Below are 14,337 nucleotides of genomic sequence, written 5' to 3'. Positions count from 1 at the left end.
CCGAATATTCCTCCATCTGTTTTTTTGTTCATTTCACCTAAAACTCCAATGAAAGATAAGTTTATTAACAATAAGCGCACGATAGCGTCATTGCATTGTTTCAAGTTCTTGACAACAAGATAGGGTTACACCTTAAATATCTCTAGAAGTTTCATTCTGAACGTCTACAGTATACACTGGCAGAAATGTGGAAGAAATAATGTCCGTGCTTGTTCACAAAATTTCCCCAAATTATACTTGTCAATTTCTCCCATGCAGAAACTTTTGGAACAAGCTAAGGCAACTTTCATAGCCGACTGACTCTTTATTCCCATCCAAATGAACTTCCATATTCTTATATTCTGACAGCATACATCGTTATGGATGACATGAACATTTAAGCTTGCCAAGCTGCACTCAAAAGATGACTTCAGGATTTACAAAAGACGAACTTCAATTGTGAACTGTCAGACCAGAAGGGCCTTGTAAAACAGTAGTGCACTTTTTGCACAAGTTTTTTGAGCACCATCTTCTACCAATGAATTGAAGTGAATGTGACAAATTACTTATTGCAGCATACTGTTTGCGCAATCTGTTGAGAAACGCCTTCCTCAAAAATGAACATCTATTGATTACAGAAAGCTGTACAACAATCTGGTGGTGGTTTTTCACAACTAGAAGGTATCATCAAGACACCAATCTACCGTTTACTTTCAAAGTGAAGGTATTGTAAAATGTAACTTTCTCGTTGTACTTTACATTGTTCATTTTATAATGTACTTGCCGTTTTCAATTTTTATCGTCACAAAAAAGAGTAATGCGAAAATTGACCTTCAAGTTCATTTTCATCATTCTAATTCTACTTGTGCATGGATTATACTGATTTTCATAACAGGCCTGAAAAATTTGCATTAATGGGAAAATAATATATATTTCACTCACCTGCCAGTTTCAACTGTGCACCAATTTATTCCCAAATTCTGTCTCTGACCATAGTGTCTCTATATTTAGGGTTCTTCAAATCGTAAAGGCAAGGATGTTGCGAGAGCAGCTCACAGAGCATCACATCCTGTGAGTGGCTCATTTCAGTTTTCCATGACTGGCTCGACATCATTCTGGAGCCGTACGTCTTTGTGTCGTCCGACTTCCGTCGCAACACTGCTCAGTTCTCACTGGTGCAGTGCTGCGGCAGCTGCCGCAACAGTCGCGCGTCGCATCCCAAACTCGAACTGCGGATGCGCCAGCAGCCAACTTCTGACGTCACGTAGCGACCCGTCGCAGTCGCTAGTGTGCGTCGCGTCTTGGACAACGTACCTTTAGTGGGCACTATGAGTGTCGCTTTCCTCCAACTGCGAGCGTCTTCCCGCGTAAGCGTGATAATGCCTGCTCCTGGCCCCAAAAATTTCCACGCCGTCGTGCGATCATCATTCGCGTGTTTCAGCAGTGACAACAGCAACTACCACCACCCGAAGATGTCAAACAGCTGTTTCGACGAAATATTGTGAGATCTGCACAATACGATCCGACGGCAAACCCGAGAAGACGTGTTATATCAACCAATCGCTCAGACGATTGGTTATAGTGAGATGAATACAGAACGAGAGGTGATCTGATGGATTCCAGACAATGTGGCAGGAAGAGTAGGCAGTGATGCTTCCAGAAGGACTCCACTATGAGAAGATTGTAGGAGTGTCCAACCGGCTCTGATGAACAGGCGGCTGGTAGCAGCTGAAATCCGGGCGGAGATTACAGGCAGAGTGTCACCACCAACCGTCGGGAACAAGTTTCTGGAAGCTTCGCTGAGATTTTGGGTTTCCTTGAGCCGTTTACCGCTGCCATCTTACCACAGACAATAGAGTTTTGCATGATTTAGAGAGAGAATCTACTGGGACACTGAGTGGCGTTCTTTTGTGCTCAGAGATAAGTAGCATCTGTTTGTGGCCGTCAGTTCGACGTCAATGTGTCCGTACAGACTTTGTGCAGAGTCACAGGAAGCAGCGACTCTCGAGATTCATACTGCTCCGAAGCCTGGAATCATGGAGTGGGGAAGACTATAGGACTGATTTTGGTACTTATTGAAGGGAAGCTGAATGATCACCAGCGTGTGGCAAGAATAGTAAAAACTTGTTGTCAAACTCATAATTACCTGGGGGCCAAATGGCGTACTGCACCAAGAGAACGCAAGATAACACACTGCAGTTTACGCTACGAAAGTCTTGAGGAATTTAACAATTCTTGACTGGTCCGTCCGTTTCCCTAAACTGTCAGCAACAGAGCACGTCTGGAATGGAATGGAAAGACGTCTTCTTTCACACCAAACTCCAGCCAGTAACATTCAAACTGATGCTGTATGAGTTGCTGGCACGGCAATAAGTTCCTTGAGGTGATGTTCGGAGACTGTTAACTTCCAAGCCACAACGAATTCGACAACGTATTCGTGCCTGTGGGGGGTCACCCGTTACTTTATCAGAATCTTCACAAAGTTTGATAGATATACGAAAGATGGTTCATGGTGTAACATTTTACGCTTCCATCAGTGTTAGTGTGATGACATAGTGACTACTGCAATACTGTAATCAGTAATGTAGTACACTGTCACGGCGTTTCTTAATCCATTATTCAAAAAGATCACGTCAGAATAAATGTCAAAGTAACATTGACATGTCAGAAAAATGTCACGACTCGAGGAAATTGACATTACGCTGTTAATCTATCAACTGGCTAATAGAGATACAAACGGTGCTTCATCACGTGAGCTACATTACCTGCAGTGTCTTTAGAGTTTAGAGACAAGTTAGGGCAGGAGTATCAGATCTACATCTTGCGCGCGAAGAAAGACTTAAAATTGCTCTGTGCGTGCCGTAACTAATCTTATCCTCACAATCCCTATGGTAGCGACATGTAGGGGTTTGTAGTATATTCCTAGAGTCATCGTTTAAATCCGATTCTTGACAATTTGTTAGTAGACGTTCTCGGGATCTTTATGTCTCTCTTCAACTCTTCAAAAGTCTTCCGGTTCAGTTCTTATAACAATCTTTGTGACACACTCCTGCGAGTCAAACAACATGTGACCATTCGCGCTGCCCGTCTCTGTATGTATTCAATATCCCCTGCTAGCCCTGTCTGGTACGTCTCCCCCCCCCCCCCCCCCCCCAACCCCATCAGCAACATGGTACCATGGGTCGCACGAGTGATTTATAAGCCATTTACCTTGTAGACTGATTGCATTTCCCCAGTACTCTGCCAATAAACTGAAATCTGCTATCTGCTTTACCCACGACTGCACCAATGTGATTGTTGCATTTCATGTCTATACTAACTGTTACACCCAGGTACTTGTACGAGTATAAAGACGCCAACTGTCTCTCACTGATATTACACACATCAAAAAAAGTTTTGCATCACACCGATTCCGAGGGTTCCGGAACCTGTAAATAAGTCTGAAATAGACATCAATGTAAACATCATTTCCGACCTTTTTATTGCTCATGAAAACCACACATTGCATGTTGTACAACCATACTGCGAGACCGTTAGAGGTGTTAGTCCAGATTGCTGTACACACCGGTACCTCTAATACCCATTAGCACGTCCTCTTGCACTGACGCATGCCTGTATTCGTTGTGGCACACTATCCACAAGCTCATCATGGCACTGTTGGTCCAGATTGTCCCACTCCTCAACGGCGATTCGGCGTACATCCCTCAGAGTGGTTGGTGGGTCACGTCGTCCATAAACAGCCCTTTTCAATCAATCCCAGGCATGTTCAATAGGGTTCATGTCTGGACAACATGCTGGCCACTCTAGTCGAGCGATGTCGTTATCCAGAAGGAGTCGTCCATGAAGACGAATACCTCGCCATTATGCTGCCGATATGGTTGCATTATCGGTCGGAGGATGGCATTCACGTATCGTACAGCCGTTACGGCTCCTTCCATGACCACCAGTGGCGTACGTCACCCCACATAATGCCACCCCAAAACAGCAGGCAATCTCCACCTTGCTACATTCGCTGGACAATGTGTCTAAGACGTTCAGCCTGACCGGGTTGCCTCCAAACACGTCTCCGACGATTGTCTGGTTGAAGGCATAAGCGACATTCATCGGTGAAGAGAACGTAATGCCAATCCTGAGTGGTCAATTCGTCATGTTGTAGGGCCCACCTGTACCGCGGTGCATGGTGTCATGGTTGCAAAGTTGGATCTCGCCATGGACGTCGGGGGTGAAGCCTATTGCGCACAGTTTGAGTCGTAACACGACGTCCTACGACTGCATGAAAAGCATTATTCAACATGGTGGCGTTGCTGTCAGGGTTCCTTCGAGCCATAATACGTAGGCAGCGGTCATCCACTGCAGTAGTAGCCCTTGGACGGCCTGAGCGAGGCATGTCGTCGACAGTTTCTGTCTCTCTGTATCTCCTCCATGTCCGAACAACATCGCTTTGGTTCACTCTGAGACGGCTGGACATTTCCCTTGTTGAGAGCCCTTCCTGGCACAAAGTAACAATGCGGACGCGAGCGGACCGCGGTATTGACAGTCTAGGCAAGGCTGAACTATAAACAACACCGGCCGTGTACCTTCTTTCTGGTGGAATGACTGGAACTGATCAGCTGTTGGACCTCCTCCGCGTAATAGACGCTGCAAATGCAAGTTGTTTACTTCTTTGGGCGGGTTTAATGCCATCTCTGAACAGTCAAAGGGACTGTGTCTCTGATACAATATCCACAGACAACGTCCATCTTCAGGAGTTCTGGGAACCAGAGTGATTTAAAACGTTTTTTGATGTGTGTATATTTATAGGATACTATTTTTTTCGTTTTTTGAAGAGCACAGTTTTATATTCCTGAACATTTAAAACAAGTTTCCAATCTCTGCAACACTTTGAAATCTTATCAAGGTCTGACAATATTTGTACAGCTTTATTCAGACTGCACTTCACTGTATATAACTGCATCATCTGCGGAAAGTCTGAGGTTACTGTTAACATTATCCGCTTTATCATTAATACGCAACATGAACAGTAAGGGACCCAACACGCTTCCCTGGGATACATCCGAAGCTACTTCTACATCTGACGATAACTCTCCACCCAAAATAAGATGCTGCGTCCTCCCCGACCAAGAAATCCTCATTCTAGGCTCAAATTTCGTCTGATACCCCATACGATCGTACTTTTGGTAATTATCTTTGATATGGTACTAAGTGAAATCGAGAAATACTGAATCTACGTGATGCTTCGATCCGTGCTTTCAGGATGTCACGTCAGAAAAGTGCAAGCTGGTTTTTACATGATCTGTGTTTTCGAAATCCATGCTGGTTGACATGGTTGAGGTCTTTCTGTTCGCGTTACCTCATTATGTTTGAGCTCAAAATATGTTCCAAGATTCTGCAACCCATGGATGTCAAGGATAATAGATGGCACTTTTGTGGATCACTTCAGCTGCCCTTCCTGTAGACAGGTGTCATATGTGCTTTCTTCCATCTACTGGGCACCGTTTTTTGTTCGAGAAAACTACGACAGATTGTACACATATCAAAAAAAGTATTGCATCACCCCGGTTCCAGAACACCTCAAGATAGACGTTGACTGTGGATATTGCATCACAGACACAGTCCCTTTGAATGTCCAAAGATGTCACTAAACCCGCCCAAAGATGTTAACAACCATGCATGAGCAGCGCCTATTAGACGGAGGGGGTCTGACAGCCGATCAGTTTCAGTCATTCCACCAGGAAGGAGGTACACGGCTAGTGTTGTCAGTAGTTCAGCCTTGCCTAGACGGTCGATACCGCGGTTCGATCGCGTCCGCATTGTTACTTTGTGCCAGGAAGGGCTCTCAATAAGTGAAGTGTCCAGCTGTCTCACAGTGAACCAAAGCGATATTGTTCGGACATAGAGGAGGTACAGAGACAGAAACTGTCGATGACATGCCTCGCTCAGGCCGCCCAAGGGCTACTACTGCAGTGGATGGCTGCTACCTACTGATTATGGCTCGGAGGAACCCTGAGAGCAACGCCACCATGTTGAATAATGCTTTCCGTGCAGCCACAGGACGTCGTATTACGATTCAAACTGTGCGCAGTAGGCTGCATCATGCGCAGCTTCACTCCAGACGTCCATGGTGAGGTCCATCGTTGCAACCACGACATCATGCAGCGCGGTACAGATGGGCCGAACAACATGCCGAATGGACCACTCAGAACTGGTATCACGTTCTCTTTACCGATGAGTGTCGCATATGCCTTCAACCAGACAATCGTCGGAGGCGTGTTTGGAGGCAACCCGGTCAGGCTGAACGAAGACGTTCGAAATCCATGCTGGTTGACATGGTTGAGGTCTTTCTGTTCGCGTTACCTCATTATGTTTGAGCTCAAAATATGTTCCAAGATTCTGCAACACATGGATGTCAAGGATAATAGATGGCACTTTTGTGGATCACTTCAGCTGCCCTTCCTGTAGACAGGTGTCATCTGTACTTTCTTCCAGTGCCGCGCGGTCTGATGCGCTACATTCATGGACTGTGCGGCTGAAACCCGGCGGAGGTTCGAGTCCTCCCTCGGGCATGGATGTGTGTGTGTGTGTGTGTGTGTGTGTGTGTGTGTGTGTGTGTGTGTGTGTGTGTGTGTGTGTTTGTCCTTAGGATAAAAAATGGCTCTGAGCACTATGGGACTTAACATCTGTCGTCATCAATCCCCTAGCACTTAGAACTACTTAAACCTAACTAACCTAAGGACATCACACACATCCATGCCCGAGGCAAGATTCGAACCTGCGACCGTAGCGGTCACGCGGTTCCAGACTGAAGCGCCTAGAGCCGCACGGCCACACCGGCCGGCTGTCCTTAGGATAATTTAGGTTAAGTAGTGTGTAAGCTTAGGGACTGATGACCTTACTAGTTCAGTCCCATAAGATTTCACACACATCTGAACGTTTTTGAACACTGTCCAGCGAGTGCAACAAGGTGGATGTTCCCTGCTGTTTTGGGGTGGCATTATGTGGGGCCGACGTACGCCACTGGGGGTTATGGAAGGCGCCGTATCGGCTGTACGGTACGTGAATGTCATCCTCCGACCGATAGTGCAACCATATCGGCAGCATATTGGCGAGGCATGCGTCTTCAAGGAAGACAATTCGCGCCCCCATCGTACATATCTTGTGAATGACTTCCTTCAGGATAACGACATCGGTCGACTAGAGTGTCCAGCATGTTCTCCAGACATGAACGCTATCGAACATGCCTGGGATTGGTTGAAAAGGGCTTTTTATGACCCACCAACCACTCTGACGTATCTACGCCGAATCGCCGTTGAGGAGTATGTCAATCTGGACCAACAGTGTCATAATGAACTTGTGGATAGTATGCCAAGACGAATACAGACATGCATCAATGCAAGAGGACGTCCTACTGGGTATTAGAGGTACCGGTGTGTACAGCAATCTGGAATAACACCCCTGAAGATCTCGCTGTGTAGTTGTACTACATGCAATGTGTGTTTTTCATGAGCAATAGAAAGGTCGGAAATGATATTTATGTTGATCTCTACTCTTGTTCCCGTACAGGTTTCGAAACACTCGGAACCGAGGTGGTACAAAACTTTTTTTGATGTGTGTAGTTAACAGAGGGGCTAATTCAGTCGGAAATTATGTGTAGAATCTGATAGGAATACCATTTGGCCCTACGGCTTTGTTCAGTTTCAACGATTTCAGCAGTTTATCAATGCCACGGACGCTAATATCTGTTTCACTGATACTTTCAGTGGCACGAGAATTACACTACTGGCCATTAAAATTGCTACACCAAGAAGAAATGCAGATGATAAACGGATATTCATTGGACAAGTATATTATACTAGAACTGACATGTGATTACATTTTCACGCAATTTGGGTGCATAGATCCTGAGAAATCAGTACCCAGAACAACCACCTCTGGCCGTAATATCGGCCTTGATATGCCTGGGCATTGAGTCAAACAGAGCTTGGATGGCGTGTACAGGTACAGCTGCCCATGGCAGCTTCAACACGATACCACAGTTCTTCAAGAGTAGTGACTGGCGTATTGTGACGAGCCAGTTGCTCGGCCACCATTGACGAGACGTTTTGAATTGGTGAGAGATCTGGAGAATGTGCTGCCCAGGGCAGCAGTCGAACATTTTCTGTATCCAGAAAGGCCCGTACAGGACCTGCAACATGCGGTCGTGCCTTATGCTGCCGAAATGTAGGGTTTCGCAGGGATCGAATGAAGGGTACAGCCACGGGTCGTAACACATCTGAAATGTAGCGTCCACTGTTCAAAGTGCCGCGAATGCAAACAAGAGGTGACCGAGACGTGTAACCAATGGCAACCCATACCATCACACCGAGTGGTACGCCAGTATGGCGATGACGAATACACGCTTCCAATATGCGTTCACCGCGATGTCGCCAAACACGGACGCGACCATCATGATGCTGTAAACAGAACCCGGATTCATCCAAAAAAATGACGTTTTGCCATTCTTGCACCCAGGTTCGTCGTTGAGTACACCATCGCAGGCGCTCCTGTCTGTGATGCAGCGTCAAGGGTAACCGCAGCCCATGCTGTTGCAAACGTAGTCGAACTGTTTGTGCAGATGGTGGTTGTCTTGCAAACGTTCCCATCTCTTGACTCGGGGATCGAGACGTGGCTGCACAATCCGTTACAGCCATGCGGATAAGATGCCTGTCATCTCGACTGCTAGTCATACGAGGCCGTTGGGATCGAGCATAGCGTTCCGTATCACCCTCCTGAACCCACCCATTCCATATTCTGCTAACAGTCATTGGATCTCGACCAACGCGAGCAGCAATGTCGCGATACGATAAACCGCAATCGCGATAGGCTACAATCCGACCTTTATCAAACTCGGAAACGTGATGGTACGCATTAGATGAGGCATCACAACAACGTTTCACCAGGCAACGCCGGTCAATTGCTGTTTGTGTATGAGAAATCGGTTGGAAACTTTCCTCATGTCAGCACGTTGTAGGTGTCGCCACCGGCGCCAACGTTGTGTGAATCCTCTGAAAATCTAATCATTAGCATATCACAGCATCTTCTTCCTGTCGGTTAAATTTCGCGTCTGTAGTACGTCATCTTCGTGGTGTAGCAATTTTAATGGGCAGTAGTGTAGATTGGAACAGTACTCCTGGGCTTCGTTTAGGAAGGAGCGCTTGCTAGGTGGAGAGGCGGCGCGGCGCTTACCGGTGAAGGCGTGCCACAGGTGGGTGCCGGGCGCGGCGGCGCGGAACTTGTACTGGAAGGTGGTGTGGGCCGGCACCGCGCACTGCGTCACGCCGGCCACGCCGTCCATGGCGGGCGTCTCGCGCTGCGGCTGGCCGCGCCAGTGCACCGACAGCTCCACGCCCGGCGCGCGGTTCTCCAGCTCCACCAGCAGGATGTCGTTCTCGCACACCTGCAACACCACCGCGCACTGGTCACCAACACACAAGTCGTACTTTGTGTTGCTTGACGCTTTCCCGACGGACGTGTTGTATATATGGTTCTCGGGCGAGACGTCAGATGTCATAGTGAAAACTCCACAATATTTCGTCAGCGCAACTGGCCGACATCTTCAGGTACGACGAACACACTGCTAAAGCAGGAGCAGAGCTCCCTATTTATGCCAGTCTTAGGCAGGAATTGCGCATGCGTGGAGGCGCCAAATTCGATGGACAATAGCGACGATATCAACAGATAGCTGGAAGGACAGCAACGCCACCTACAGATGAAGAACCAAAGACTTCGGCGCACGCGATTCCTGCCTAAGACTGGCATAAACAGGGGGCTTTGGTCCTGCCTTAGCAGTCTGTTCGTCGCACCTGAAGGTGTCGGCCAGTTGCGGTGACGAAATATTGTGGAGTTTTCACTATGACATCCGACGTCTCGCCCGAGAACCACATATACAAGTCGTAATTTGTTTCGCGGTTATATTAGGGACTGCTCGCCATCAGCCAAGAGAATGTTCGTTTCATGGAGTAAAAGCGCAGGATCTAAGAAAAAAATTAGCATCAAAGAGCGCACCTGCTGCTGGGAGTCGTGTTCGGCTATAAACAGCCGCCCAATAGCGACAATACTTCCTTCACCATACGGCGCTCAATCCTCCGCCACAACATCACTATTGCAGGCGTCCGCGTCCCATAGTCCCACGAGACACATATCTAGGTATCCGCATGGATAAAAAACTACTATTCCATCGACATGCAGAATACGTCACCCAAAAAGGACAGAAGGCGATAAAAGCGTCGCACCCACTGTTGAACACCAGGGAACTGAACCTAGAAACCAAGCTCCAACTGTACCGGATGGTTGTCTACCCTTCCCTCATCTATGGCTCCTCCGCGTGGGCCACGATTAGTTCCTCCGGGATGCAGACCCTCCAGCGCCTGCAGAATAAGCTGCTTCGGTGAACCCCCCTTGCCCCTCGCCTCACGAGGGTAGTTATCCTCCACGAGGAAACAAACATGGTAACTCTGAAGACGTCCATTCGAGAGAAGGCAAGGCGTCTCCATGACAAAGGGCCCGACACGGTCAGTGGCTTACACAACATCGGCACCACGGCTCCCCGGCACTGGGACCATCACCCTGTTCCTCAAAACAATGGCTCTGAGCACTATGGGACTTGACTTCTGAGGTCATCAGTCCCCTAGAACTTAGAACTACTTAAACCTGACTAACCTAAGGACATCACACACATCCATGCCCGTGGCAGGATTCGAACCTGCGACCGTAGCGGTCGCGCGGTTCCAGACTGTAGCGCCTAGAACCGCTCGGCCACTCCGGCCGGCTCACCCTGTTCCTCCCACCGTCCTCGAGGAATCAGATTCAGACCGTAGCTAGTGATACCCCTGTACAGCCACTGATGAAGTGTCAGTCTTGATACGACCACTCGATATGTGTCGACCGTCATATCACCCCCAATATCACTATCTATGTAGTTGTGTTACCTATTGCAAACTATCTTGAACTTCCATAGCCGGAGGGTGGTATGGGACTTCAAATCACAACGCCACACCTTCAACACGCACTCCAATGATGTCATTGGAATGTCATCATTGTAGGATAGAACAATTTTACCCTTGCACTAAGATAGTGAGACCGAGATCCACCGGTGACGCTGTACCTCAACCTGAAAAAAACACTCAATATTTGACAGTCTCCTCAGCGTTGAACGCCAAGCGCAGCGAGTACGCATAACAAAACAACTCACTCCTATGGAAGAGGTGATTGTCTAAGTGTCGTGCGTATAAATGGAATCAACAACTCGGCTGAACATACGAAAGCACGCCATTAAGAATTATAGTTTTTCTCGTGAGATCACATTCGTTTTGTTCGTCAATTTAAAATGGTACCGTCACCTTCAAATCTTACTTAGATATCGGGGCCACGCTACCGTTAAGTCTGTTACCACAGGCTACATTCCGAAAGATAATATAGAAGCAAGAATGGTCTATATTATGTTTTATCTCAGTATGCACACGAAGGACGCTGCACGCTTCAACCTGAGTACGTCATGTGTCGAAGTCACGTCCGATGTCGGTAGGTTCAACGCACCGGTATAATAACGTGATACCACACATGCACTTTGCATACATTTTTTTCAGTCCCATCCAGTCAGTCGGGATAGCTTTGTACCATTTTCTTAAAAGACTGAATGCAAAATAAATTACACATCGCAACAAACACTATAATATTTTACATTTATGCTTACTGAATGCTTGGAAAAGCGAAAAATGTATCCTAACTATGTCCTATTAGAATGAAATTAAACTTTTAATTCTGGTACAAAGTTACAGTCATTCAGGATAAATGTAGACCAGTCTTCTAAAACTGGGGATTTGTCCTTTGTCTAGTGCTCTGGGTAAATTTAGATCGTGCCAGAAGGAAATCAAATGTTAATATGAAGTCAAAACAAACAGTGTTAATTCAGTATTGTAGATTTACTTTGAAATATCAAGATATTTATATTAACCTGGCGTTGTTCAACTTCAGACGCAGTCACAGAAGCTCACTTCACAGCCAACGCAACTAAAGGATAATTAAAAAACTAAAAGCTTGTAGGAAGTTGGAAAGAAACTGAAATACTAACTAGAGATTACAGAAGTAACAAAACTGGTACTTTTAGTACAAAATAGTGCAAGTAGGTGGAGCACCAGCCATTTTAAACAAAAGTAATGAGTGGGACAAAGGTACCCTCACTAGTAAAAAGTTACTTAAATAAAAATACAGATAGGAAGGAAAGCCCCACCATCGGATTTTTCTCGATTTGGAAAAACGCTTTCAATCATGTGCCTCACAAGGTGATGTGATATGTTGTTCGGTGGTCATTGTGTTCATAGATACTTTTGACAGGCTTAGAATAGTATACAAAGAGTGAAATGGCCAGTAGAATTATCAGGAAGGTTCCCTGTGACAGTGATCGTACGTTAGGGATCCGTTGCAACATCTCAGTCAAATTAATTCCCTAAGTGAGAAAGCGGAAATGTTCTACCCTCATTCTCACTTTTTGGGTTTTCGCTAGCCAAGTTGTACAATGTATCGATTGCATAGAAAAATTACATGAAAAGCAGTCGTTACATATAATTCAATTACTTTCACTCAATTGTTTACAACCACTGGTTACCTTACAGCTATTCAAGTAGCACGTGTTAGGTCCTATGTTATTTATTTTGAAGTTAGACCATCCAACTGCATTTTAAGAATGTACGACCGAAGTAAGATTTGACTGTAGATTATTTATGTCCGTTTGACAAGGTTATATCATACACCTGGAAATCGCTACGCAACCAGAAGAGTGCAGCAGGACATACCAATCCCAGTTTCGACAGCCATGCGGCACACTATCGTTATTCAAAAAATTTCGTATGAGCGGTCGAACCAACTGCAACTTAGATATTTTTAATAAGTTCTTGCTGGCTCAAATATGCCTGCTAGAGCCAATGAAGTGTACGATACGAATGCGAATTAATCAATATAACAATGCATTTCATTTGACTTGGTTCTTTTTAATTGAATCATAAGAAAGGAAGAAATATCAGGTATTAACGTCCCGTCGACGAGGTCATTAGAGATGGAGCGCAAACTGAGACTTAAAAAGAAAACCGGCGGTGTACTTTTCAAAGCAGCTTTCCAGCATTCGCCTGGAGGTGTATACGAAAAGCACGAAAAATCTAAATTTGGATGCTAGGGCGAGGACTTGAACCGCCGTTCTTTCGAATGTGAGCCCGGTGTCTCAGATACTACGCCCTCTTATTCGTGCTTTAATTACGAAACATTAGCTAGACTTCCGACGAATGCTGTTAATTTTAGTGTAACAAAAGACAAACTCAGCTTAAAATTTTAAATAATTAGCTCCTCAGACTTATAAAACTGACGTTTTCGTGGAAGTAGAGTTGTTTCTAGAGAGTAAGACAGCGACAGAATACCTAGAAAGACACAAGCCGGCGAGATGGCTGCAGTAGAAAGCGGACGCTGCGCCCTATTAGCATACTCCTCCACAAACGGTACATGTGTTTCTCTTCGAGAGACACTCCCGCCTGACTGGTGGGGAAGCCGTGTTCGTGTTTGTGCGAAGCAAACAGTAACAATCCGGATTTATTCGCCTAGACCCAGCAGGTAGGTCTTCAAAGATTAGGCTATTAAAGTAGCTGTAAACTCTGATATTGTGAATCATGACTGCACGGCAATACTTCAGTAAGTACGCAGTTACGCTGGTTTCTGAATTTTCCTATATGGCTGACCGCTTCGTGACACATTGGCGCTGTGCGGCTCGAGTGACTGTAGTTTATAAGCCATAGAACTATCAGCGTACTGGACTGTGTAACGTGCCAGTGGTAATCAGCTAAAAGCACTGCCAACCGTCAGAATTCTCACATGAATGGGATCGAGATGCAACACAGATTTTTTTATTGAGTTTACGTATGAAGATCGGTTCTTAGACCTGTAAAACTAATTTAAGACGGTAAACCCGTGATCTAGGGGTATCGTCTTTGATTGGTAATCAAAACGTCCTCGGTCCCGGGTTCGAATCCAGCCACTGCTTAAATTTTGATTAGTAATCAGGATTGGCAGCCGAAGGTTACCGGCATAAGATGACACCTTCATTCTGCCAATAGTCTTGTCCAAGGGCAGAGGAGCGGACAAAGATTCTGTGCACTCGCTTGTCCTTGGGGTAGGAAACTGCCTCTAAAGCTGGAAGAACCAGCAATGATAAAAAAAAATGGCTCTGAGCACTATGGGACTTAACTGCTGAGGTCATCAGTCGCCGATAAACACGAGTAGTGAGAATAATTTGAAAGAAAGATAATTAAAGAATGAAATTTTCACTCTGCAGCGGAGTGT

The 14,337-nt window shown here is 46.0% G+C and overlaps 1 protein-coding gene across 2 annotated transcripts in view; it reads right to left on the bottom strand.

Annotated features, from left to right (window-relative positions):
* Positions 1-14,337, bottom strand: part of LOC124605808 (laccase-6-like) — a 422,826-nt gene that overhangs the window by 136,790 nt on the left and 271,699 nt on the right. For both annotated transcript variants that reach the window (XM_047137715.1, XM_047137716.1), the window contains exon 4: positions 9,202-9,412. In XM_047137715.1, the coding sequence (XP_046993671.1) occupies positions 9,202-9,412 (211 nt within the window). The remainder of the gene's footprint in view (positions 1-9,201; positions 9,413-14,337) is intronic.

The sequence above is a fragment of the Schistocerca americana genome, chromosome 3 (assembly GCF_021461395.2).
Source record: "Schistocerca americana isolate TAMUIC-IGC-003095 chromosome 3, iqSchAmer2.1, whole genome shotgun sequence".
Classification (NCBI taxonomy): Eukaryota; Metazoa; Arthropoda; class Insecta; order Orthoptera; family Acrididae; genus Schistocerca; species Schistocerca americana.
The sequence above is the reverse complement of the archived record's forward strand: the minus strand, read 5'-3'. Positions and strand labels throughout refer to the sequence as shown.